The 26,782-nt window shown below is 37.1% G+C and overlaps 1 protein-coding gene across 1 annotated transcript in view; it reads right to left on the bottom strand.

The window, feature by feature from the left end:
- Positions 1-26,782, bottom strand: part of TRPM7 (transient receptor potential cation channel subfamily M member 7) — a 51,608-nt gene that overhangs the window by 3,347 nt on the left and 21,479 nt on the right. The window contains exons 3-36 of the mRNA XM_057369926.1: positions 26,325-26,363; positions 25,652-25,850; positions 24,285-24,498; positions 23,668-23,792; positions 22,904-23,075; positions 21,928-22,102; positions 21,550-21,673; positions 20,919-20,991; positions 20,542-20,642; positions 19,561-19,695; positions 18,746-18,799; positions 18,046-18,186; positions 17,451-17,585; positions 16,580-16,860; positions 15,880-16,108; positions 14,478-14,633; positions 14,196-14,339; positions 13,471-13,599; positions 12,500-12,784; positions 11,270-11,444; positions 10,604-10,736; positions 9,602-9,786; positions 8,825-8,957; positions 7,642-8,357; positions 5,549-5,625; positions 4,649-4,708; positions 4,086-4,167; positions 3,633-3,703; positions 3,128-3,165; positions 2,136-2,161; positions 1,743-1,793; positions 1,593-1,658; positions 670-953; positions 259-341 (exon numbers count right to left, since the gene is read on the bottom strand). Of these exons, the coding sequence (XP_057225909.1) occupies positions 259-341; positions 670-953; positions 1,593-1,658; positions 1,743-1,793; positions 2,136-2,161; positions 3,128-3,165; positions 3,633-3,703; positions 4,086-4,167; positions 4,649-4,708; positions 5,549-5,625; positions 7,642-8,357; positions 8,825-8,957; positions 9,602-9,786; positions 10,604-10,736; positions 11,270-11,444; positions 12,500-12,784; positions 13,471-13,599; positions 14,196-14,339; positions 14,478-14,633; positions 15,880-16,108; positions 16,580-16,860; positions 17,451-17,585; positions 18,046-18,186; positions 18,746-18,799; positions 19,561-19,695; positions 20,542-20,642; positions 20,919-20,991; positions 21,550-21,673; positions 21,928-22,102; positions 22,904-23,075; positions 23,668-23,792; positions 24,285-24,498; positions 25,652-25,850; positions 26,325-26,363 (5,091 nt within the window). The remainder of the gene's footprint in view (positions 1-258; positions 342-669; positions 954-1,592; positions 1,659-1,742; positions 1,794-2,135; positions 2,162-3,127; positions 3,166-3,632; positions 3,704-4,085; positions 4,168-4,648; positions 4,709-5,548; positions 5,626-7,641; positions 8,358-8,824; positions 8,958-9,601; positions 9,787-10,603; positions 10,737-11,269; positions 11,445-12,499; positions 12,785-13,470; positions 13,600-14,195; positions 14,340-14,477; positions 14,634-15,879; positions 16,109-16,579; positions 16,861-17,450; positions 17,586-18,045; positions 18,187-18,745; positions 18,800-19,560; positions 19,696-20,541; positions 20,643-20,918; positions 20,992-21,549; positions 21,674-21,927; positions 22,103-22,903; positions 23,076-23,667; positions 23,793-24,284; positions 24,499-25,651; positions 25,851-26,324; positions 26,364-26,782) is intronic.

Here is a 26,782-nt window from a genome sequence, read left to right as displayed (position 1 = left end):
TTTTATGCATTAACTAATTGAATATTTTTAAGCTATTATACAAAGCCATTTAAATGATCACACTAGACTAGAATCAGTGCAAAAAGCATCAGTGAAAAATACTGCCAAGGACAATTCTGCTTGACATATTCACAGCCATATTCCAAGGCACAYATCCACATTTGAGTATGTTAATGTATTTGATGTAGCTATTAACACCCCTGTAGGMATTTCCCTGAGCCAAAAGCATGCACTATATGGCAGTTTAAATACACTCACCTTGGAGAGTATGGGATRGATTTGGGCTTCATCTGGTTGAATGCAAAGGTGAGCTTCTGTGCTGCTCTCTGCTGCTGAATTTCCTACGAGTCAAATCCACACTTGGTTAGCTGCATTGCAGAGAAGGGAACAGCAAAGAGCCAAGCAGGCAGTGGGAACAGTGTCCATTCCCCCAGACAGGGTAATAGATTACTTGCTTTTTAAATTATGTCTATATTTTAAGAGTTTGAGCTCTTTGATTAAATAAGCCCTCCTGGAGCAGTTTTTAACACTTTTGCTCCTACAGAACCCCAGACTGAACATTATTTTTCTTACTGTAGTAAGTATATACTAGTTTTCAGGTAGGAAARTGATTCCTGTTTAACATGTGATGCTTGTCCATGTTTAGTAATTGACAAASACAGAACTTACTCTCAGGCACAAGTGCAACACAGTGTCCTCCTTATAAATGCTTGACCAAGTATTCACAACTTCAGGAAGAAAGGACTTGATGATATAAAGATGTCCTGATTTCAGGATATCATATTCTGACCACGTGCAYACGACTTTAAGAGCTCGACGTAAACCTCCTCCCATCTCCTCTTTACTCAAAAATTCAATTTTAGCACAGAGTCCCAGCTGTGACCAGGAGGACATGCTGTTGTTCAGGATGCTGGGTGAACTTTCTTCAAGGCGATACACAGTGACTGGTTCCCCTACAATGCAGCACAAAAAGCAATCACTGAATTGGATTTTYCAAGTTTAAAATTAAAAGCATTGAAAACCTACCATTTCTTACAACAAGCTGCAGTATTAAGTCATTACAAACATCTTGAATTAACAAAAAATTTAAACTGCCTAGTGGGAAGTTCCCCTCTCCAGATTTTTTCACAGAGCTACAAAATTTTCTTCCTATTTAGACCTACTAATGACACTGTTCAAACATCAYTAAGAGCACTGAATAAATGTTTGTTTACAGTTCATACAAGTGAAGACAGGTTTAAAGAATCCTTCCAGAATGGTTTGTTATAAAACTGTTAGTACAATACRACCATCACTGTAACACCATTTCTGAGGACAGCTATAATTAAATCTACATTTCATAATCAAGTGAGTTGCCCTAGAAAAGGTGTCATATATTTCTCACATATATTTCTGAGTGTTCTAAGACAGAGACTAGACTTCTTTTAGTTCATTAAGACTTCAGTTTCACACTTGCTGTGAGAAAGTGTGAACTTTGCCTTGATCCTTCTGTGTTAGAATGATCAAACCAAATTAGAATCCATGTAAGGTTTGCCTTTCTTTTCTYCCCCGAAAGACCACAGTGAACCAGCAACAAGAAATACAGTTCTTACCTCTGGGAGGCACAGGAGTGAATGGAATGCTCTGTGATAATCTCATCAGGTTATTTCTTTCTACAGCTAAAGGAAAATTACAGCATTTGGTGAAGTTTAAGGATCTTGTGTCAATAAAAACACAAACATTAGATCATAAAAGGGACTTACCTGARTAATAGTAATTGATATCCATGATAGGCTTGAAAGGAGAAGCAATGCCTGAAAACAGATTGAGGAGAAATTAAAAAGAAAAAGGAAATAAATACTCTTGCTACTAACTTACTTACTATAATACCACACGGAAAGAATAATTGCAAAGTAACTACAGTTTGAACAGGATCTGCTGTGTAGAAAATTAAATATTTCACTTAGAACTTTAGTACCTCAGGGAGAAAAATTTAAAATTGTAGTGCTTAATCATAGGCTGCTAAAAAAACAAACATAGTATTGTGTGTCCATTAAATTCCAAATTGCCACCAATTAAATMCATTCCCATACAATAACCAAGCAATTGGTTATATAAAAATCTCTCACCTTCTTTGCAGCAGAAAGAAAACTTACCATTCAAWGCATCTTCTTCCGATGGCCTGTGAAATGCCACAAAAACAAGAGTCATCTTCAAAACTGACATTGTTTTCCCTGATTTTGACACATCATCCTAGGTCACCTTGTTAACCTCACAATACCACTTCTATCCTGTTAGCTGATTGTTCAAGGGCAGTACAGGTTTCTTAATTACAAAATAGTAATGGAAAGCTGTTAAGTAATCTCATGTTTTTAGAGCTACACTTTAAATACCTCCAAGTCATGCACAACGTTATGTAAAGTTTGAATCACAAGAGCTCGTTCCCACAGAGGTGCTTTAATTAAAACTTGTTCACAACAGCTTACCCTTGTGTTATCAGATAAATCAGGTAATGGCTTTAACAGTTAACTCAGGGGATAATTGTTAACAAGAGCAATGTCTGCACAATTTCAGAGTGGTTACAGTTTGAAAGGCTGGGTAAAGACCTTTACCAGGAAGCAAGCTGCTCACTAAGTGTCAACACAGTCATTTTCATTTAGGGACGTGTTTTGCCCTCCAACATGTGACACCATTAATCTAAATAGAGCCTATCAAAGCAGCACAAGAAAAACTCAACATGACCTGTCCATGAGCACCTGCAGCCCAGGGAGCCAACCCAATCCCAAGAAGARTGAACTGCAGGCTGAGGGTGCTGATTCCACCCCTCTGCTCTGCTGTGATGAGACCCCAGCACTGTGTCCATCTCTGCGACCCCAAAATAAGAATGACTTGTTGGAGTGAGCCCAGGGGAGSCCACAAAGATACCCAGAGGGCTGGAGCCCCTCTGCTCTGGAGACAGGCTGGKAKAGCATTTCAACCCTAAACATTCTATGATGATCCTATGATTCCASTGAATACTTCTGGTTATTCATTAGAAAAAAAAAATTCAAATACAACTAAATATCACTATAGCCAAAGACAACCAAAAAGAAAAACAGATCAAAATACAGAGAGATAAAATTGCTCCATTAGTAGAAAGATTACTTACATTTGAGTGCTATTTGAAGGTCTACCTTGCAGCCAATCCTTTACAACAAAGAAGAAGAAAAACGAAGAGGGCTTCAGTTTTGTAAGGAAAGTACAGTATATTCAGTGGGAGGTGGGGTGGTAATGTGTTTTAAGCTCTTGCAGTACAGCCTGTTTATTGGAAATACTTCAGGCTGTACTGAGCTGCAGTTGAATGGAGARACCCCAATGCAACCGAGAAATGGAAACTACAATTAAAAGAATAGATAAGGCTATATGTTCACTACTTATATAAATAATTCTTTTCTTTAAAAGAAAAGAATTTTGATTTTTTTCTACAAACAGTAAACAGCACAGATTTTCATAGCGAGAACATACACAACTTCTTCCCTTAGTGAAAACAGGTCTCCTGTTGCCTCCTAGAACAAGCAAGTCCACAAATCAGTGTTATTCTTTATCTGTTTCTTCTCCTTTATTTGTTCAGCTTCTAGTTCTGCTCAACAATGTCACAAAAGGTCGGTACAAACCGTCAGTAATGCTGCTTTAGAGTCGACCTGCTGAGTGTCTTCACTCGATGCTCTTCTGCTCTTGTTGTACACTACAATGAAGGAGATTTGTAACTGGACAAAGAATTTGTGTCACTGTCACCTTTTTCCTAACAGTCAACAACCAGACAGCTTAACACARCTCTCATAAAAACAGCCTGACCCACAACCACCTGACCTTTAAAAAACATTTGCAGTTCTAACTACATCACTTCAGTCTTTACAACTCTGGCTGTCTGTGGCAAACTGAAGGTWACAGCATTGAGCTGACATGACTAGAAAAACCACAAGAGGCAGGAGAAGATTCAAGTACCAAACATGAAAATATTTCAAGGTGATTTAACCTTTTGTGTTTCCTTTGCATCTTCTTAAGATATCCACTGGCAATGCAATGTAGAGCCAGCATTAGGTCACCAGAACAGAGAAAATACTTACTTTGCTCTGAATGGGCTGTCAGAGGGTCAGTAAAACCACCACAAGAACTGGATTGTCGTAGACCACAGTCACTCTGAAGAACCTACCAAAAAAAAAATTACATTTACAATTAGTCATAATGATCATTATTGCTTTCAACTACTGCTCTTGGAACACAATCTGCCCAGCTTTTTAGGACTGTCCAGGATTCCTCAAAATTTCTGTGTGTACTTCAAACACCTCACTGCACAAAAATACACAAACTGAGTGCATTCATTCAGTGAAAATGCTCTTCTCACAGTAACCACCAGCTGTAACATTTTCAGGCACACATTGAGACTCCTGACCCACACCAATGTCCACCACACAGGATCCCCACAAGCACCATGTTCAGCTCTATTTTGTGCCTTTGTTGGTTATGCATTCTCATATAAGGATGAGGTGGCTCTGGCAGAAGCTAAATTTCAGTTTGCATGCACTTAAAATGGGAACAAAATGYAGTAAACCCTTGCCAGAGATGCTGTAAAGAATACTTAGTATCTGTTGAAAATAATGTCCCTAATAAATGGAAACTCTTTACTTACTTGAAGTCTGGTTGTCTCTATGCCCTCCAATATAGCTTTTTTGAAGTCTTCCTGCTGCTCCTATCAGAAAAACAAAGYAAATTATTAACATTAACACCAAAAAATCCATGCAAAAAACACACACAAAAAGCTTTTTGGTCACACATTATACTCATCAGAAGGAGCAGCTCAGAAGAACAGAAACATTGCAAATGGTCATAATGCAATTCTCAAGGCACAGTCTCCCGTGAATGCATAGTAACTGCAAATAGTAATTTGTATTTACTGATTTAACAGCCACATGAAGAAAACTAGTTTTCCTATATATATATATATATACACACACTACAGTACTTGGAAGGGAGGTTTATTATGATTAATCACTTTCCATTTAGTAATTTTCTATATTCTTTAAGAAAATGGAAGTGATTCGTGTTAGTTTATGACAAGTTTATTAGAAAAGCTTTCTCTTCTTGGAAGCATAATGAACAATTTTTGTCACTTTTGAAAATTATAAACACAGTCATCTCATTCTATAAATCACTCTAGTCTTCCTAAAGGCTGATCTTGAAATTTATGAGTGTAAAACATTTAATTAAACACTAATCATGGGATACTTAATTKTATCTCAATTCATAGTTGTAATCATCTTAGCTTTCATAACCTCAGAGTTGTTTACTATTTCATTAGTATCCTATTATGAAGCAACACTACTTGATGACAGTTAAGGTTATGTGAGTTTTCACCAGATTTTTTTTTTTTTTAATCATGCAATAGAGGTAAATCATGCAGCAGTCTGCATGGAATGTGTAAGTTTTTTGATTATATTTGGTCTTAGACTTCTTCAAAGCATACAGTGATGTTACAGTTTAAAAGGAAATTATCCTGATTAACATGTTTGACAGAGCCTCTCATGCTTACCTCAATATCAGCACTTCTTTCCTTCATTTTGCTGGCWGCCTCTTTGAACCGCTGTAGGTCCATGCTGTCTCTGTGACCTTTGACACAGTGAATTCAAAAAGAGTATTCAAAATCAAAGGCAACCTCCAATGTTCTGACCATGCCAATAGTTTGTATCACCATAGCAAAAGGTTACAAACCACCTAAGGTCTGTGTGCCTGTTTGCACTAGGAAAGACATTACAAACACACTAAAGTAAAAATCAGTGTAACAATATATTGATATGAAACTATTGTCTTTCCYGCACTGAGGTGTGGAGCACCACAAWTCAAAAAGTAAAGCTAATGTTTTAAAGTTTTACTCCAGCATATGCTCCTCACAGGAAAGGAACAAGGCCTTAATTACAGTACTTTCATGTATGYTTGACAAATGAAGGAAAAGTAGAGAGTTTCCTGGAGGTAGCTTTTACAATATACCCTTCATCCTCCCAGGWGCAAGAAATACTTTTCAGAATTTTCCCAAGCATGTGGCTTTCTAATGAATGAAAACCTACTTGGCTTCACAACTGAAACCTGCACGGTATCACAAGTGCTGTAAATTGTGGACAGTAAGAATGAAGGGTATGTTCTAAATGCTAGAGATGTCAGAGGACCATATACAAAAAATCTGGCTYCAGTAAATAAGTATAGTTAGTATTCAAAGTTATTAGTGGTGAAGTACATTTAAAGATTAGATAAGAGTTACACAATCATTGTCCATTAATTCTGTTTAGCCTTGCTTTCTTTTTTTCAACCATGAGGCACTTGTAAACAAATTGCTAATGTAGGTAACTTCTTTGAAAACCAARTTTCACAGCAGTACAATAAACTCTTGTCTAGAGATTTAAATTTATACAACCTCAGCAAATTACTGGAAAACACTGAGACATCCCTAAATAACTAGGGCAAGACAACCCCTATGCAGGCAACCTGACAATTCCAGATTACAATCTTCTGCTGAACACTAAGCATACTTAAATCATTATCTRCTTTACAGGGATCAGTTAGTAAACCCACACCTGTGTTTTGCAATGAATCTGCCACTGTTTYACCATTCCAATATGCAGATAACTAACCAAAGCCATCCACTTTTTTGCTGTTAGGCAGAACTTGAGGGGAAGCCAAATGTTCAATTGAATTAAAGGACTTTGGAAGCTCCCAAAACGACTGCCCCAACACAGGTTAGCCTAGGCAACAGTGGAAGATCCCAGCTGTAACAGTGTTTAGAAATATAGTATAGGAGGAACCCTCAGCTTGACACAGATACCACAAAGATGTTTGTCCAGGACTCCATCAGCCTGAGTAGTGTTCTGTAATTACGTCAAGAAATAGACAATATTTTTTATTTCTGCAATCAGAAGGTAGGAGCTTTATAATGAGCCACAAAAGGTTTGTCTCCAGCGCCCGTACCAAGTTGTACAGCTGCTAATTGCCCCAAACTGCTATACTCAACAACTGGGTAATGTTTTTCAGAAAAATATTGTCTATGTGACAGAATTATGGAGAAATTATAATTTAAGTTATAAAAAATATTCAAGCAACATAGGGAAATTAGAGATGTTAAATGCAAAAAAAGCAGAGCAAAATGGTAGAATAAAGTCACCTGCAACCGGAATACACCCAAAATACCATACAATTCTTGATAAGTCAAACCTTGTGGCTTAGATTTGGTCCACAGTTTATGAAGTAGTCCCATAAGGATGTTAGAACATAAATCTCGGGTTTGCAGTTCCATTGCATGGACATGCTGACTTTTGGAAAGTTCATCTTTAATATTCAATTTTCCATGTGAGCCGCCACAGTTGACTGCTGACGTCAAGTCGCCCGTTGACAAAGAGAACTTCGTTTGGGGCTTGTTCTTCGCTAACTTGACAGAGGGCTGGTGAGCACATTTGTCAACTYTGCAGCTGTAGTTATCATTAGTGTCACTCTCATCATGAATAAAACCACAATTAACGTATCCTCCATTTTCAACACAAGGTTGGGTGAAAGCAAGGCAAGCAGAGCCAGAAGCAAGAGGATAAGAGCAGCTAATAATGACTTCAGGACATTCAGAATCTACTTTGTTATACTTACCCACAAATGCACCAAATTCTACATTATTATCTCCTTCTGTAGCCTTAGAGAAAACAGTCTCTTCATGCTTTGCTGAAGAATCCAGCTGACTTTTGCAACTGGGTCGAGATGGAGTGCTAACAAAAAACTTTGCTGTTGGGGATGTTACATGTGGCATGCTGTTGGATGAGTTGCCTAATTTTTTACTTTTGCTAGTGGATTTTGAGACCTCTGCAGCCTGTATTCGTTGGCGAAGTTCTGGAGGGGATACGGCGTTTGAAAATAAGGCACTGCCTGAGGAACCTGCCTCTTGGAAGTTTTTTTCTTCTCTTCGGGGAACCAGAGCCAACTCCTGACCAATTGTTTTATGCTGGCCTTCTTTTTCATCGCGTAKCAAAATGTTACAGAGTAAAGCATTATTACTCTCAAGGCCTCCTTGTGGGAAAGAACCAAAGACATTTCCAATGCTGTGCTTTTTCCACACAGATGATCTGAGAGAGCCATCCTCAATGAGATTTTGTGCCAAATGTTTTGAAATGCTCAGTTCCCGTGTGATTTCATTATGAACCTTGCTGGCTTCTGAAGCTTTCTGCGCAGTCAGTGTTTTCAGAGTATCCACAGTCAGAGCAGACAGGTCCTGGAGGTGGCCAATCTGTGAATCTAAAGACTGCAATGACCTTTTAATGTAGTTGACACGATCACCAACTTCCTTTATCTGAATGCACATTTGTTCCACCCTAAGAAAAATCAAATTATGAAGTAAATATGAAAGGTATTTTTCTCAATATGCAAAAGAAATACGATTATAACCCTTTCCACCCATTTAATCAAGGGAAAAACAGCTCTGTAATGTCATGATGGTACAATGGTATTGGACTGTTTTGTAATACATTTGTACAAACTTCTGAAGCACAGAATGTACATATATAAATAGAGAGCCTACAGCACTTTCTGAAATTTATCCATTTCTTAAAACATCATGGGGAACTAAATAATACAACTGACTCAGTTTACTGAGTGCTTCTGCAGATCAAGAAGCATCAATCACATCATCAGTTTCTGTATAGCAATGGAAAGATGCCATCCAAAATTTGAATAAACACTTCATGTTCTTGAGCTGCATTTCTCCCCCTTAAAAGTACATTTAAAAAAMCTGCAAAAGTTCTAATTCTCTATTCAGAAATTTTACTTTTAAATATTCTACCGTTCAAATGTGACTCGAATCCTCTCCTCGCTTCCAGAATGAAATTTATCATCTTTTTCATTGAAATACATCTCAACACACAGCTCTTCAAAATCATGAAGTTTCTTCTGATCTTCTTCTGTCAGGAAGAGCTCTAAAGAGAGATTAACAGCCAAGATGACACATATGTAGCGAAGTTGTACAGGTGCTGAAAACTAATAGTCACAACTCTAAAAAGGGTGTTAGAAAAAAACCCAAAACAAAAAAAAACAAACCTGAGAGTGCCACCTAAGACCCTTCCTCTCTCATTACAAAAAAAGTTCAAGGTCAAAGATTTTCAGTAAAATGAAACTAAACCAGTAATTCTGAGAGGATCTGTGCACAATATTATCATTCCTTATGCTCCTACACTTTAATCCCTTTATCTCTGAGACAGAAGCTAGATTCCTAAGCTGGATTTTATTCTCTGTGGAAATCCCTGCCATTTTTTTTTTTGAGTTTGAGTTTTTGAGTTTCCAAGAAGTTTTACCGAATGAGAAAGAATCTTCTCCATTAGCAATAACAAGAAATCTGTTTGTGTTAGAAGTTAGCTTTACYGGAGATTTCTAGGGGCTGGCATTTTACTCTTGAGAAAAACACAGTGATTTTCAAAAGAATTATCAAYATGGAAAACACAGAAAGTTAAGACCCACTTTGACTTTCCTCACAATACGAGTTATAACCAAGAACATGGCACTTTTCTGAGTTTGCTTTAACCACATAGAAAACATGCATTTTTTTTCAGGTAACTGTTCTTACTTGGCCCATCTGAAGTCTTGTCTGTCTTTCTTCTTTTGCATATGCAACAGAACAGGGAAGCCATGTGGCTAAGGATGATCAGTGGTGGAGGCAGAACAGGTTTTTCGTGGTAGGCCATAATGAAATGATAGCGCTGATACTTCCACACAATGTTTGAAATTGCCTTGACTTGCAAATACACGTTGCTGAAAGGGAACAGAACAGTATTAACACATCAAGGTGGTTTTTGGGATGGTGGRGAGTTGTTGGTGTTTGTTTTGTGGTTGTTGGATTGTTTGTAATTTTAACACTGATAACAATCTTGAATCCTGAAGCCAGTTAAATAGGAGACAAAAGCACAAACTCGTTTTTTGCTGCAAAATTATTTTTGTGGAAGTTGCAAATACATTCAAGAAAACACCATGATCCAGAGCAAGGAAAAGGTTAAAAACATTCTCTGATCAGGTAACATCTCAGTGTCTTTACTCAGAAATAAATTACAGTGGGATCAAATTTCAAGTTTGCTGAACAAAAAATTAATTACTTCTAACTAAACCCAGAATTTTATTTCACAGCATGTTRATTTGCAGTCTGCCTTCTTCAGTGTCCTTGAGCTGCTTACACCCATAAATCAAACGCTTACAGAGAACTATAAAAGACAACTTAGTACAATTGAACTCAACCAACTGGAGAGTGCTAAATGAATTTAAGACAATATAAACACAAAGAAACAGTTTTGTTTGTTTGCTGACAAAGAGAAGTTACAAAAGGCTTTCAAATTTCCTTGAATTTCTGAATCTCCTGACCTCACAAATGTGAGGTAAACAGTCACATCACACACTTCCCTAACTWAGCCATGGGCTGGCAGCAAGGAAGAGACAAGACCAGCCTTGGAACCTGAGAAGAATTTCAGGAAATGGGATTGCTTAGACCTGGCATCAGTTCTTATCTTGTCATCTTACTGCAGTGAAATAGAAACTTGTCAAATTATTAGCAAAAAATAACTGTTATCCACATACTTACTTGAAAAATGCAATGAGGAGATTGACCATGATTATATACTGTACAAAGAGGTAGACAGCTTGAAGAAAGGGTGTCAACCATGTTCCTGGGCCACAGAGATGAGCAACCTTTTCATCAGAATTGTTTGCACATACTGTGATGGGAAAAAGAGATAAAGAGAAGATATGTACATCTTTTAGAAATCCCAGCAGGTATAGATACAAAAAAAAGTCACATACAGCTTGCAACAACCAGCATTCACACACTGGTTATGCAATTCAAAAATCACCCATGCATTTAGGAACATGGCAGAAAGACACCAAAAACAAAGTTTCTGGTTGATGTTATGGTATAATCATACCAATGGCTTTTTAAAAAAAGCATAGTACACCATTAACAGACAAAATTTGATCATGATAGCTGTGGGGCAGAATTCCAAGATCTTGCTAGGAATAGCCTTGTGAGAAATTGTGATTATGTGGAGCTTTCATTCTAAGCCAGTCAAGTTTTAGAGAATGAAAAATCAGGTCACATATAGCTGCAACCCAYGAAAGGGAGATAATCCAGKGMATGGAATCAATGTCAACAGTACYGGGCATTTCACAAAATTGGAATCCYGTAAGATTYTGAGAAGATCTTATCAGASTAAGTTTTCTCTTTACATGCTTCATAATTGCAGTATCTTACCATCAATTTCATAGGCATARACTTCCCCAAAAATCATCCAGTATGGATGAAACACAATATCTCTAGCAAGAGTCCAAGAGGGTGCCTCATCAGGATACAGTATTGCCTTCCTGGGAACACCAAAACTAAGTAGTACAAGCGCCATAATCACCACAATGTAAAACATGTTGGCCACCTATTAACACAAAAAGGCCAGTTAATCCATGAGGTCATAAATATGATTTCACAACATTAAAACTTTCACAGCGACAGTCAACACTTGACAAATTCTATGCATCATATAAGGAAAAGAGCACAGGACACAAATATTTCACTCAGAAAATTTTGGTAAATAAAAAGCCCTGTTAAAAAATCCCCAAAACTATTGGGTTTTTTCCTGAACTTTCCTGTAGTGTATTTAGTATCCTTGGCCAAAGGCAACTGACCCTTTCAGYTTGAAAACTATTATGTACACGAGGAGCAGCGGATAAAAGAGAAATATTCGTTCCTAAATGAACTCAACAGCTGCACAAAACCCAGAGGTAGTATTCCAAGGGCAGGAACACAAAACTTATGCCTCTTGCAAGAAATCAAAGTGAGAAATGAGCAGCTTGATGCCCTCGTTTTAAAGGAATGACAGGGTCCAGTTTTGTAGGAACCATTTTACAGAAGGAAGAAACACAAAAGGCCCCTCCACATTCACATGCACAGCTCTCAAGCCTTAAAATATTTTTTAATATTTACAATTGACAGCAGAGCTAGGTTATTTAATTTTAAGTTTAAAACAACTTCAATATTTTTTGTGTGAAATGACACAACCACAATCTATTTCCAGTCTTCCACAGCACAAAACCATGAAAGTGCTTTRGGACACAAAACAAGTTAAAAGTTTTGACCTAAGGTGCACAAAGGCTATAAATATCAGACCCAAGCTGGAAGCAATGCCAGCTGAACCAAGACAAAGTCTTCATCTTACTCACTTAAGCCTCTGACATCTGAGAACAAAACAGGTCAGAGAAGGAAGATTTGCCATTTTTTTACATTTATATGCCAGAGATAACTCTATAAAGGAAATGTTCTAATCAGTGCTCATTTTGAAACACTTTATGTTATATCCCAGCTAGCTAACTCTGCACACCAAATTGTTWTCCTATTACAGCAGGGTAAGAAACTTCTTACTAAATAAAACTATGAGAGAAGTTGTAAATGGATGCAGTTGGGAAGAAAACCAGGAACAAACATAGTACTTACCATTTTCCCAATCATCATAACATAAGGGCCAGCCTGTTGATTTACAGCTAGAAAATCCAGTAATCGCACATACCAAAAAATTATATTGAGACAGTAAGTTATTCTTCCAGCAACAAAGATGTAATTTTCTCTGTAAGTGTTTTCTCCAAAATTTCCCTTGGCTCCAAATCTTAACGCAAACCCAATGAAGAAAGTGACAATGGCAACTGTGTCACTGATATTGAAGTAATCACTGAACCACACTTTGATCTTCTGATTAATCTTCCCAGCCTCTGACATAAAAATCTGTAAAAGAAATGAAGGTCAGGACAGCTCATATTTATTGCACAGGGACCAACAGTGAGAGATATGAATCACCTGCATTTTTATGCTTCCAAAAATAAAATAGCTATTTAAATGGCTCACTGTTAAATGCTGAGCAATCAAAAYCAGTGTTTAACTTGTGTCAGCTTCACAATAAGAAAAGGAGGGTCTAAGTTTTGTTCTGTCTAAACAATTTATTAAGGAATGCTGAGTTTAGTGGGTTTTGGTGATATTTTTATTTCTTTTGAGGCAGGTTCTGTGACAAAAGGAGCCCTATCTGCTCYTTGGGTTGAATGTAAGGTATCAGGTTCAGGAATATACTTCATCTCTCTCATTTAAAAATTATTACAGAACTTTTCAGAAGTCTCTTGCTGATCAGGAACACTGTAGTTATGATGGCTCTCCTGTCTCAATAAAGCTTTTTTTTTTTTGCTTTGGTATCTTGGTCATTGCACAGTGGTAGAGTCTGACTGACAAACAAATACACATTTTACCCATCAAGTTCTACAAAGCCCCCATCTAGCAGTCTATACCAAGGTTTAAGATAAAGGTATTATATCATGTACTCTGATTCTTGAAGAATCTTTTCTTGCTTATAGAGTAATAGTTTAAAGCACATTGCTATAACTGACAAAAAAGGCTGAAATCCAAGATTGTTACAGGCATACCTCACGAATTTTCTCAATTGCTGATGTGAAAATGTAAGCAATAACAATCCACTCCTGAACAGATGGCAATTCTTCCATTTTYACAAGAACCACAAATGTGTAGAGCATGAGGAATCCTAAGTATGCCAACTAAAAAATCAAATAAAGAATATACATATAATTACTGAAGGATCCTTTATAGAGGTGCATGGAATCTTTTGATGTGATATACAATAAAAGCTTCAAGCAGGATTACAGSACTATATTTACCCCTCTACACAGACAAGTTATTATTTATAAGGAGATACATTTTCATCTTAGAAAAGGAAAATCAACTGTAATAAGTTATTTATTGTAAGCAAAGCTTCTCTCCTATTACAGTCATTTGCCTTTAGTACAAATTTCTAGCATTTCTAATGCTACAACTTCTAGCATTTCTATTACCGTGATTGAAACGAAGCTGTGCACGAGCACTTCAGACTAATAAATGGTTATAGAACTCCTGCTAGCAACTGATAAAATAATTACTCAGAACAGAATTAAAAAACCCAACCACAAGGCACAGCATGTGCACATGCAGTTTTACAAAATCAAGTATTTCTCACAGCTTAGYAAGGTAAGGGTTTTTTTGTTTGATTTTTTGGGAAGTGCTTAATATTTTTTTCAGAGCTACATGTTGGGAAAAGAACCCAAAAATCTGTGTTGCATTGCCAAATAAAATACACACTACACAGAAAAAAACTCACCGTATTAAACCAAAACTTCACAATTGGAGCATGATAAAATGCATAAAACTTCTGTGTAAATGGGAGTCTTTTAGGCTTTGCTGGAGTCTCCATGTCATGCTTTTCAAAAGCACTGTCCAAGATCCTCACTTCTTTAAAAACCTCCTAAAATAAAAGGACTGTTAACTTCCCACACAAAACCACATGTTTTTTGGCATTCAATTTAACTTCTGCTTTGACTTAAAAATGTAGTTATWTATGTCAGGACTGTTGTTTTTAATACCTCCCCCTGCCCCACATTACCATAGGTATTTCATCTGCTGCAGTCTGGAAGTTGTTTTCACTGTCATCCATTGCCATTTGATGTGCATCTTGAGACTGAGGAATATGTGACATTTCAGCCTTGGTCTTATATTCCAGCAGCAGTATAGCAGGAGGGAGCAGAATACTCAGTATCACCTGGAAAAGATGAAGGCTTAAGTGCAAACAGTTCACAGCTACACTGAAGCAGCAGAACGCACCAACACACAGAATAGCCTCTGAAAATACATTATTTAAATTTCACTTGCTTGTTATTGAGGGGAAAAATGTAGAAAAATAATTAGTTGTTATAACTTGTATATACACTTAAGAGCTTAGGATCACAGATACAGAGTGTTTCTTGACTTGAAGACATAGGAAATGGGAAAAACCAACAAATTCCAAAATTAAAAGCTACTAGAAATAATGAACTCCAAGCCTCAAGACAGAGATATTCTATTCACACTCTGTTATTTAATTCACTCCCAGAATCTCTGGAGCTGTGTATTSTTACAGTGTATTTTAAAAGCACATACAAGGTTGTGGTTTGTTKGGGGAGAGGGGAGTGGTGTATGTTTTGTTTTGGGAGCGTTTTTTTTCAATTCATGGTAGAAAAATGAGCTAAGGTATAGAAGAAGAGARTAAGTGAAAGCTATTTACTGTCATTAGCCTGTTACAAAGCAAGCAGGAAAACAGTTAATCAGTTACCAAAGAGGATTTTAGTAGGTCACAAGTTAAATGACGCTTGTAGGTATTTTGTAGGAAAGTTTTATTTCATTGTATTTCTAGCAACAATTAGGTTTTGGTACACCATCTCAAAGAAATATGCAACTCCCATTTTGGTTCAATTGATCCATATCAATTATCTATATCYAGATCATAACTGATCTATATATCACACAAAGGATACCACTGGAAAACCTGTCCCCAATTTGCCTACCCTTGTTTCATTCTGTGCCCTGCTTTTGCTCAGTTCCTCCAAAATAGGGTATTCACAAAGCTTTTTTACATCAGGTCTTATGTGCTCCCTGTAAAAAGCCAAAATGCATGAAACTACAGTCTTACAACAGGTTTTCCATCTGTTATGGTTGTTACTACTAGGTTTTTAGTAGTGGATTAGTATTCACATGATCTCTTTAAGCCTCTGATTAAAGGCTACTTGCCTGGTTTTTGCCTTCTATATTTCTGTACCTTATTTGAAAAGATAATAGAGTGTCAAAAGAAGAGTTTACAACAAACACTTGCAGTTTTGATTATGTTACAGGAGACTGGTTTACAGGATTTTTTAATAAAAGCTACAGCTGTGAAMGCTTTACACTAACAGCATTTAAACACACGCTTTCCTTCCCTTTWAACATAAGCTCCACTGACCCTTTTTACACCAATGAGCTGTGACAGTGCTTACTTTGTACCASGAATTCTTCCTCATGTTCAGCCTTCCCATCCACATATCCGATAACAACATCTGTGTGCACGTGTGAGCCACAAAGGGACGGAGCCTCGATGACACTGCCAGCTTCAGACAAGTGGAGTTGCTCCAGTTTTTCAGTTCRTAAGTCAGTAATTTCATTGCCATMGTTTCATCTTGCCGGAAGGACTGCTCTAACAGTTCAACTGCCAGCTGGCCAAACTCGCTACAATGAAGAAAAAACCCAACAAAACAAAATGTAGTCTCCATAGAAATGACCGTGAGTTTAGTGTGAATTTTCTTGTACAATCAAATTCTCAATAGCACAACTTGAAAGGATTATTACTTGTTCTTTCTGTGCATACACTGTAACTTGTAACTACAACACATCAATCTGTGGCTTCCACTGAAAACATATGCATGCTACAAACAGCTATTAAAACATGCACAGAAATTATGTGGAAGTAAATGGCACATTCAGTGTCTTTAACTATAAATCAAATAAATCAAGGCTTTTAACAGCCCTCAAGAGAGAGCAATATCTAATATAAAGCTTCTCCTAGAATTCCACTTAACCCTTTTTGCAAAACAATTGTCTTCAAGTATGCTAACAGAACAACTTGTGTTTTGTTCATAAATAGTCCACTACTTTTATTGCAGCTACCAAGAACATATTTTGAATACAGAGTTAATTTACTTTGAATACTGTTTCAGTTCTTCTGAAGTATCATCCACAAGGTCACTTTGTTTCGCCTCATAGGCCATGGAACGATACACTTTGCAAGCCACCAAAGCTTTRGCCATGGACTCCTCCCCGTGCTGCCAGAAGAAAAGAGCCATCTTCTGCCTCTTCATCAGCACTGCCCACAGCAACAGCTCGTTCAGAGGATAAGCAAAACGTCTCRTTTCAGGATCATCTATGTCAACTATTTCATCTTTGGTTCTTTTCTTTTTTCCCTCTTCTGCACCAGTGTCAATCTTTAAAATAAAGTCACAATTTTAGGTCTCTACACTTGGCCATTACACAACTTGAAATAAAATGCTGAGTGATCCAATACCAAATTATAAATAATTATAAAAAGAAAAAAAAWTTCTGAAGATTTGAAAAGCAGMTGGAACTTTTGTTCAAAAACTTCAGTTGAGTCCAATTCATTTTAATAACTGTGAGACTGAATTAATTTGAATTATAGATCAAAGAAAAGCAGTAACTAATACACTGGCATAAAAATGAAGAAACTCCTGGAAACTGCTTGTAGTAGTTAYAAATCCTGCTCCATCTACAAAGCCATGTCAGTCCCACCCTCATTACTAGAACTGTGTCAAAGATAAGCTTTTTGGTCCCTAAGATATCAAAGCTTACTCACATGACTACTACACAGAAACACCCTTTACAGAATCCTGAAAAAAAGCCGCCATTTAGAGACAAGAACAAAAGCAAGGTTAAAATTCCAGCTTTACCAAAGTCAATGCAATTGCTGCTACTCACACTGGAGTGGCACTTTTATTTCCAGCAGGCTCCCACTCTCAGCTACCTGAAATAAACCCCGTGTTCCCCTCACCACCCCTACCTTTGGTTTGTACGGCTGTGCTGTTTTGATGAAATGATTATGGCGCATTTTTTCTTTCTTGTCTGCCCTGTTACCAAAAGACTCATGGCTTTTACACATCTGAGGAGTAGTACTTGAAGGATTTCGYCCAGATCTCTGTAACAAGAAAAAGGGTTTTGATTACTGAAACACTGATGAACTTACACAACAGCATAGCCAGAATTTGCACTGGATATTTAACATGGTTTCTTGTTTGTTTTCGTTATTTTTAAGTAATCACTAAATAGGCAGTTACACCTGCTGGTTAATGTAGCTTGCACAAGAAGCTAAAACATCTGCATCCCAAGCCCTGGTCAATCTGCAGGTGTAGWGCCCATCCTTCCCCTATGAGTAGGAAAAGAGGGAATCGAAGAGAAGGAATTAGGATGTGCTAGAATAAGGATGAGGAGAACAAAACCTGTTGTTTGCCCTCAATTCCAAGACAGTTCTSAGCTGCCCTCACAGCACATTTAAAAGAACCAGCTCACTGACAATAAGAACAAAACAATATGGGTTCAATTATTTGACAAAACCTAAAGGTTTGGGTTTTTTATTCTGAGAAGAAATGTCCCATTACCCGATTGTTCCCGCTGAGACTGTTGTATATCGCCCTAAAGCGTTTCCTTGTATAGGTGCATCTATAGGTTCCTCCCATCAGATACTCAATAACCAGTCCCACATCAATCAGGTTGATTTTATATCCTGGAGGAAGATTTCCCTAGGGATAAAAAAGGTGTTTAGTTTTTCAAGGTATAATATTAAACTTGCTTAGAGTGTTTCTGCATGTTCTATCACAGTTCTAAATAATAATAAAAATTTAAAAAACTTTTCATGACAAAAAACCCTCCAACTCAAAACCCAAAAAGCATCTACATGGCTCAACAGTTATTTTCGAAGAACAGCCAGGTTATATCTTCTTTTCTATGTAAGTCCCCTAACRGGACAGATACTCATTCCATTGGCAGGGGAGGAACTGGGTTTTTTTGTCTTGTTTTAACAGCCAAAATTACTCCATGCTGGGAGCATAAGCTTTCAATCCCCCAAGAAGGACAACAATCAAAAGTAAAATGAAAGACAACACTGGGTTTAACATGTTTTAGGCAGCAGGTCACCAAGCATACAACAGAAGTATTGTAAACTACCAAAATCTCTGCAGAGGTAGCTTAATACTTAAAATAAAACTTAATTCATGAACTGCAGATCAAATTGATAATCAAATACAAGAAATTAACAGAAAACTAACTTTGCTAGTTTGACAGATTTTTACATTCACATACCTGTTTGACGTCCCGAACAAGATGAAAGAGCGTTGGGTTAGTTGGGCCTTGTTTCTGTATAAAAAAAAGGAAAAAAAAAAATTGAATGAGAAATTAGCATCCAATGGCAATACCATAAGAGGGTAGTTAAAAAAAAAATAAAAAATATAGAAATATGATAAAATATAAATAAATATAATAAATAAACTTCTCAAGAAGGCTTCTTTATAGAGATTTACTAGCTAAAGAATTCATTCTTCTTTCCTTTTTTGTCAAAAGCAGAAAATGAGACTTAACACAAACCTAAGCCATAGTTATGTACTACTCACACTAATTTTTGGTGGAAGGTTCTCTGCTCTGTCTTTGTCAGATACTTAACTGTTATCAAAATTACTCTGGAATCCTTAGATCAACACCTACAGCAACAAAATTTTTCTAAGTAATTAACTATGAAGGTTGACAAATTAAATTATTTTTAGAACCATTATGATGTTAACTGCTACAGAGATAATCCATCCTATGAAACCCTACAGATCTCATACTCTGTGCACAAGTTTCACCCACCTAACTTTCTCTCATTCTCATTCCCACTGTGGTTTACAATTCCCTTTAGTGCCAATCCCCACCATCAAACCCTGCTGACAGACAATTCTGGTGCTGCTGGGGCAGTGCACAGCAGCCAACAGCCCCCACTTGCCAACCCTAACCTTGAGCACAGGAGCCTTCCCCACCAACACCCCACAAGTTTCAGATTGGTGCACATGATCCAGGGTCCAACAKGCTGAGCAACTAAAAAACTGTCCTAAAAGTAGCTGAAAAAGCAATCATTTACTTACAGTGTTATAAAGTTCTTCCAGCCTGGGAATTGTAAGAAATTTGTGCATGCTGACTCCATTTTCAATGAGAAGTTTCACAAATGCAACTCTGTCCATCACAAGGGCATCCAACATAGCYTGTTCCAGGGAGCCAACCTACAACAAATAAGCAACAAGGTAGAGCCTGCAAAGAGCCASTAAAAATAGATAAACTCAGATAATAAATCAATCTCCTTCATTTACAGGGCTGTAAAAACCTTCCCTGTCGATGAAGATGTCACCCTTGGTTCAGAGTATCCCTTGAACTTCACACAATTACAGGATGAGAGAATACCCTGAAGACTTGACCTTTTCCATAGATATTGCCTACTGAGATAGTACACAGGACCAAGGAGACATTTGGTTTAACATAGTAAAGCTGTTTTTGGAGGTTAATATTGGATAAAATAGACATAAAATATCTGAAGCACAATTTGCTTCAAAGACAAATGATCAGAACCATCATGGTAACCAATAAGTGTTTCTCACTGCACTCTCAATCAGCCTGTGTTTTATTCTTACAGTAATATGGGAAAAGGCAAGAGACACCAGGTGGTTCTTAAACKCATTTTCAAACAAGAAAAAGACATTTCTTCCCTCCCTCAAAAGACACTACAGTGCTGCCAGTAGTGCATTTTACCAGATGCTTAAGAACTTTCTAGGACCATGCAACTGTAAAGAAGAAAGCATCTGACTAACATGAATTCAGCTTCCCTTTTTTGTAATGTATTTTCTCTGCTAGTTATTCAGAACAATTAGCATTTCTAAAATTTTTGACCATTTTCAAATACATAATAACAAAACAGCACTACGAGTATGCAGTRCACAGAAATTACTGTCTCAAAATAAATGTGTCAATATTCTGTAGTCTCTCTCTACAAAAGTCAAGATTCATTCTTTACAGTAAATTGTGCTTCTCTCTATTAGAAATTATCAATCTGCTTAATCCAGACTATTACATACCAGCCATTGTTGCCCATAAACAAAAACGTGATTTTTGGCTATGTCAACTCTGTCCCATGCAAGTGTAAGAACAAGCTGGTCAAATGCAGATGCATTCGTGCCTTAAGAAGCAAACACAACGAAGAAAATTTAGAATTAATTATAACACAATATAATAAACAGTCTTGCTTTCTAAAAAGGCCTAATCAAGCTACAAAGTTATGCAGGATATTTTATCTTTTACATCACAATATGGCATTATACAATACGAACATGGAACAGATACTTATTTGTTTAAAAACTAAAGATTCCTACKGGCATTTTATAAATAATCCATCACATAAAACACTGAACAATAATAGCTGGAGGCCCCAATTGATCTTAAAATTAAGTCTCACCTTTTAACAATGCAGTAAGTATTGCAACATCTATGTCCTGATGTTCATCTGACCCAATATGAAAAACTGTAATCTGTGCAACAGGGCAAAATGGGGAAAACACATTTGAAAGTTATTTTCAGGCAAAGGTGATCAGCTCCWGTCTTTTAAATCTATTTCAATTCCTGACATAAAAGACACCTTRTCTTCAATGCAATTTGATGCCTCTCTATGCTCAATTTAAACTTTAAGTGTGCATTCTGTTTTGCTTTCCTAAGTGGGTATCTTCAGTTAATTTGAACTTCTTTTCCTTCTATGATTACAATTAACTGCTGTCTGTAAGACAAAACCCTGTTTATCTCTCCAGTTCATTACTGATYATGAAATTAACCTGCCAGCAAACATGGTTAGTTGAATATAGTAATTTTATAACTAGAACAGCACAATGTGATGTCCAAATGAGACACCAGTCCCTGAACTCAGGCTACATATAACCTCTTTAAAGTGGTTTTGCTTTAAGCATCTAGTAAGAGTATACCTTTATTAGTACTCATAACTAAAAGATCTAAAAAAAAAAGAAAGAAAAAAATCATATCCGATATCAACAAATGCTGCACCTTGCATCGAAAATTTTATGGTAAGATCTACTTACAAGTTCTTTTTTTTTCATGCATTCCAGCAGTGTCTGAAACAAATGAACTGCTTCACTTTGACCAAAGTTAAATGTCTTTTTGATGGTTGAAATTATTTCAGGCTCAGCACCCTCAGGAACATTCCTGAGATTGAAACAAACAGGAAAACAATTGTTTCAGATGAACAGTGCGAACAACAATGCATGTAATTAGTTCCAACATGTCCATTCAAAGTCCTGCTATCTGTCAGATTATTACTGTTGCTGTGGCGAAACCTTGGGTAACCTTTAGGAAGAACTACAGGCTACCCAATCTACAGTTTTGTACTGCTGCCTCCTAAAAGTAACTCAACTCTCTGTCCTTTTCCTTCCCATATTGAATGCAGTGCTGGCACTTACCCTCCCTCCTCTGTTTGCTTGTGCACATAGGCCAGGATGTCTGCAGCTCTGCCCGTTCCTTCACACACTACCACAGGCACTGGAGGGCTCTCCTGAAGGAAATCCAGAACTGTCAGGATGACGTTGGGGCCACCTTCAAATACAAGTGCCACCACGGGCACACCTTGGCCAATTCCTGGAAAATTACAAATAAATGATAAAACTCAAAGTTGTAAGTGAATAGTGAATGCTAAGGTCAGTTTTGTGTATTTAATAAATCAAGTTTGTTCTTTCTATTGAATCAAAATTAAAATGCTGCCTGCCAGGCATTAACTGTCAGTAATGCAAGATTTCAAGCACTCTGYATTCTGGGCTGGGACACAAGCAATGCCAAATCTAACAGGTAAATAACTACCTGGTAAAAATAACAGGACACAGTCTATAAAACAGAAGAGATCCTTCACAGAAATATTCATAAACTAATGCAGTAAACTGAAAAAGTTTTCTTTATTGAACTCCTCCTTTAACTTCCCCCAAATAGTTTCCAAAGGTGACAACGCATATACAATTTGAATACATGTACATGGAAACCCTTTATCAATGGGAAATACTGCAAAAGCTTTCCTATAAGAGTCAAAATATATATGTTGCTCCACATTTGGGAAAACACCAAACTGSAAACTGTGAAACTGCAAGTGATCAGTGTCAAAACCATTAATCAATCACACCAATAAGGTCTGACAACACACCAAGACCTAAAGTTTACATTTGTTCTRTGACAGTAAATAGGCAACTTTATTCAAAAAGGATTCCTCTGTGGTCCCACAGAAATCATAAATTTACCAGCAATAACAAGGATCCAGAGCAGCTGTTGAAATTCACARTTTTAGACTTGAAGTATAAACAAGTTTTCAATTTTTTGTCATTCACATGTTTCGTGCAAACACCTTTTCCATTTAGACATAGTAACAGCCCTCAGGCACCAGAATTAACTCACTTGCATGGATCCGTTGCAAATTAATAGTTTTTTCCAGTTCTCTTCTCAGTTTAACTTCTGCTCCATACTTTCCAACTGTTCCATCATCCACCAGAATGAAATGGGAATGGAGGTTATTTAGGACGTTTAGTTTACTTAATGGATTTAACAAGGTCTGATATGGAGCAACCACCTAAGTGCAAGCACACAACAATGTCTTTACTTGCAAAGATTCACACTTCTTTCTGTGAAACTTAACTAGACACAAGAACTGGTGGCTTAACAAGAARCACTGACACATATAAGCATGGCTTGGATCAGGATACACCAACAGCTCTGAACTTTGTGAGGGGAAGCAGATAATTATATCATTAAAGGATRCTGTTCTGAAGGATAACAAAGATCCTTTGAAAAGGTGACTTTGGGGAAAATTTGTGACTTGTCTGGCAAACAGTAGTACTGAAGACTCTGCATCAAAATCTTTCAACGGATCATCCTCTCTAAATGTGAATTCTCTGTAATACTTTAGCATTTTTGTTTTTTGATTCAATAATATCAGCAGGAGGTGGGGAAAAGGATTAAATACTTGAGCACAAGCTCCTCCTGTAGCATATTTGCATTTTGCAACTTGCTTACAGTAATGATCTTGCATAAGTCACTGACGCAGTGACTTCACAGTAGAGCAAGTATTCCAGTGATGCAAAGCAAGGGAAAAACATGCTTGAGCAGATGTGTCAAAAGTAAATGAGGCAAATCATCATTTCAATGAGGAAATTCATCCTTACATCTCTCCCAACAAGGTCGTTTCTGTTTTCAATCACTCCCCACGGAGCAATCCCAATAGTGCAAATCTTTCGAGATGATCTGGAAGCGTGTTCTCTTAAAGCATCACCAACATGTTTTGCAACACCTGGTTGTGCATAAAGAGATTCCAATGTATTGAATGCCACTAAGAAATACAACTTTATTTAGGACCTTTAACTGTTTTATTTAGATAACTTTGAGGATCTGGGAACATACTGACACACTACTAAAGAAAAAGCACCATGCTACATCTACCAAAAAAAAACCAAACTAATTCAATAAAACGAATACCAGCCAAATAAGAACTAAAGAATTTCCAGCACATAACTGTGCTTCTTTTTAATCACATTAAACTTTTCTTAGTTTCAAAAACAAAACAAGGCCCAAAACCCAAACCCTCCATGTTACTTCTCTTTGCAAAACAAAACAGCAGCCCGCTTTCAAATACACATATTCAAAATATATTACTTTAATTTCACTTGACCCAACTCATGCAAATTTACTTTGTTTTAGGATGGAGCAATGCATCCATTAAATCTTTTGGTTCTTATAAAACTGCAATCCAGTAAATGGTGCATTCTCATTGGTAGTTCCTTACCTGTGTTCACTCCTCCAGTTATAATCCAGGCTCCTGTGGTTACTGCAGCTTTGATAAGACCTTTGCCAAGCAACTGTTTGATGCGTGGGTGAAGTTCAAATTTCTGCATGCCCCCATGTACAGATATAACAAGTTTTGGCAACTCCATCTGCCATTCTTTAAGCATAAGTTGCAGTATAGCTTCAGGCTTAGTGTCGTATGACAATCGCACRTACTGCAGGCACAAGAACGGAGTTAAAAGGTTCAAATGTGTAAAAAAGAAGAACCAGGATGTATTTCAGGATATATTATCCTAATCCTGGCTATGGAAAAATGTAATCCACTTTCTCAAAACACAGCRGATGCAATAAATGAACAAGCTTCCTTTATATCCTCCATAGCCCAGGACAAGACAGTTTTGAAAGCAAGTTTTGGAAAGGAAACGACAATAGAAAGATCATGATATTCCATCCTACTGGCACAGTGACCTAGAAAAATGACTCTATGAAAGCACTGGATGATCTCTAAATTAGATGAAATTCAGAAGTATTTATAAAAGCTCTGCCATCTACTGGGAGAGGTTTTCGTGTCCCTGGCAAAGAGTTTTACGTTGCTTGGTTTTCCTTTCCTGCTCCTGGTGGGAAGGAAGCCTACATTTTTTAATTGAAAACGTCAAAATTGGCAGCTTTTTAACTTACTATGTTTAACAGCATAAGATTAAGTAGAYGGTTGATCAGCTACAATGCTGCCACATCTTCAGTACAAGCAACTGAACAGAGGAAGGGACAGTAGGCAGAAACTGAACCCTTCCTGAATGAAGCTCTTAATGAAAAACCACCACTACCCCATTGAACTGGTTTGAGAAACCCCAYGTGCACTCTGCAGAAAGAAGCAGAAATGAATGTGGGCAGCTTGCTGTTTCTGGCTCCTAGAAAAGGCTTCAGAGCAATTTTAAGCTACACTAAGTACAAAGGAACCCATACCCTGCTATTATGAACATGAAAGAACTGTGCTAAGGGCCCTTCTCTCCACAGAGATGATCTGACCTGGAGCATTGGACTGCCCTTGGGGGTTCTGCCAGATGCATAAAGAACACAGATCCCTCACTGAAACRCTTCAGTCTGACCACAGGAGTCACACGGGAGGAGAACTCCTTGCAGCCTATAACTGCATAAGCTGTAAATAATTTCTACCACAGCTAAAAATCTTTTACAAAYGGAAATTAGAAAGAACTCAAATCACAGGAAAAATGCTAGAATAGAAGATGGCACTGGTTTGTCACAGTGTTAAGGGGTGTTAAGATTTTCAGCCTTCAAGTTCAGAAGTGAAATGAAGCATTCAGCAACACAGGGTAGGAGAAAAAAAGAGCAACAAAACATCATACATGCCTTAGCCCTGTAAGAATGAGAGCCACCTTGGAAGTTGATGACACCGTAAGCATCAGTAGAGGTCTGTTCTGTGTGTTTTTCCACTGACCATTCTTCTATTTCCTGATTGTAGTTTTCACCCAGCTTCACATCCGAGTATTTCATAGCCAGGCTGGCAGTGAAACAGGCATGTTGTCTGACCAAGCGGCCGCAGCAGCACCTGCACCCAGACACAGCACCCAGAACAAATATCATAAATAGAAATACTATGCTATAAGACAAAATTACTTCCTTTATTGATAACAGGAATAGGTGAGATTTAGAAAGCAAAGATTCTAGACGTTAGATAAGCCTCTTTTCCAGAGCAAGCCTTGTTGCCATAAATATTTACAGCAAGAGTTAATTACAATACATATTACTATGCAAAATATTGAAGCTCACTCAGGTAGCAATGCCAGGAGAAATTGCTTCTTTGAAGCCAAGGAATTTATATAACATTTATAAATCTGTGACCTACATAGTGCAGTTCTTYAAACATTCGTTAGTGGTTTCGTGTGGTTTATTTTATATCTAACCTTTATCRTGTMATTTATAATATCCATCAAAACTTTWGAAAACCCTATTACAAAAGCACTTATTTAATGGGAAAATATTCATAAATATTACATAAATTTTAATTACAAAGAACTTTTACCTGACAAGTTGCTGACAAATCTGACATCCTGGAAGGCATCTGTAAGAAATATTTAAAGATATGACTAAACTTCACACACAACAGTGAGCAATTCACCAACAACAGTARGCTATTCTTAGAAACTGAAGGACAAAATGTGGTGGGAAAGTTGTGAAGTCCATTGTAAGTTACAAATAGGTTAAACTGAAAGGGCAAGTGTTGAAGACCATTCTATTCCTCATTAAATGCTCTGGAAATTTTAACAGCTTCCTAATTACCTTGTTTGCATTTGCAAATTTTCCATGGGCTGCAATCATGGCTGTAAATTYTAAAAGCTTCTCATGTCACATGGTTTCAAGGAATGTGGTGAATTATTTACAATAATTTAAAAATTCTACAGTGCTTAGCTCTTTTTCTGTTTAAAAACAAAGCTTTTAAATGAAAACCACTAATATACCCCAACRTAACAGATTTGTAAG

This window comes from Malurus melanocephalus, unplaced genomic scaffold (genome assembly GCF_030028575.1).
Source record: "Malurus melanocephalus ecotype Western Australia unplaced genomic scaffold, MMel_1.1 scaffold_116, whole genome shotgun sequence".
Classification (NCBI taxonomy): Eukaryota; Metazoa; Chordata; class Aves; order Passeriformes; family Maluridae; genus Malurus; species Malurus melanocephalus.
This window is presented reverse-complemented; position numbering and strand designations above follow the sequence as displayed.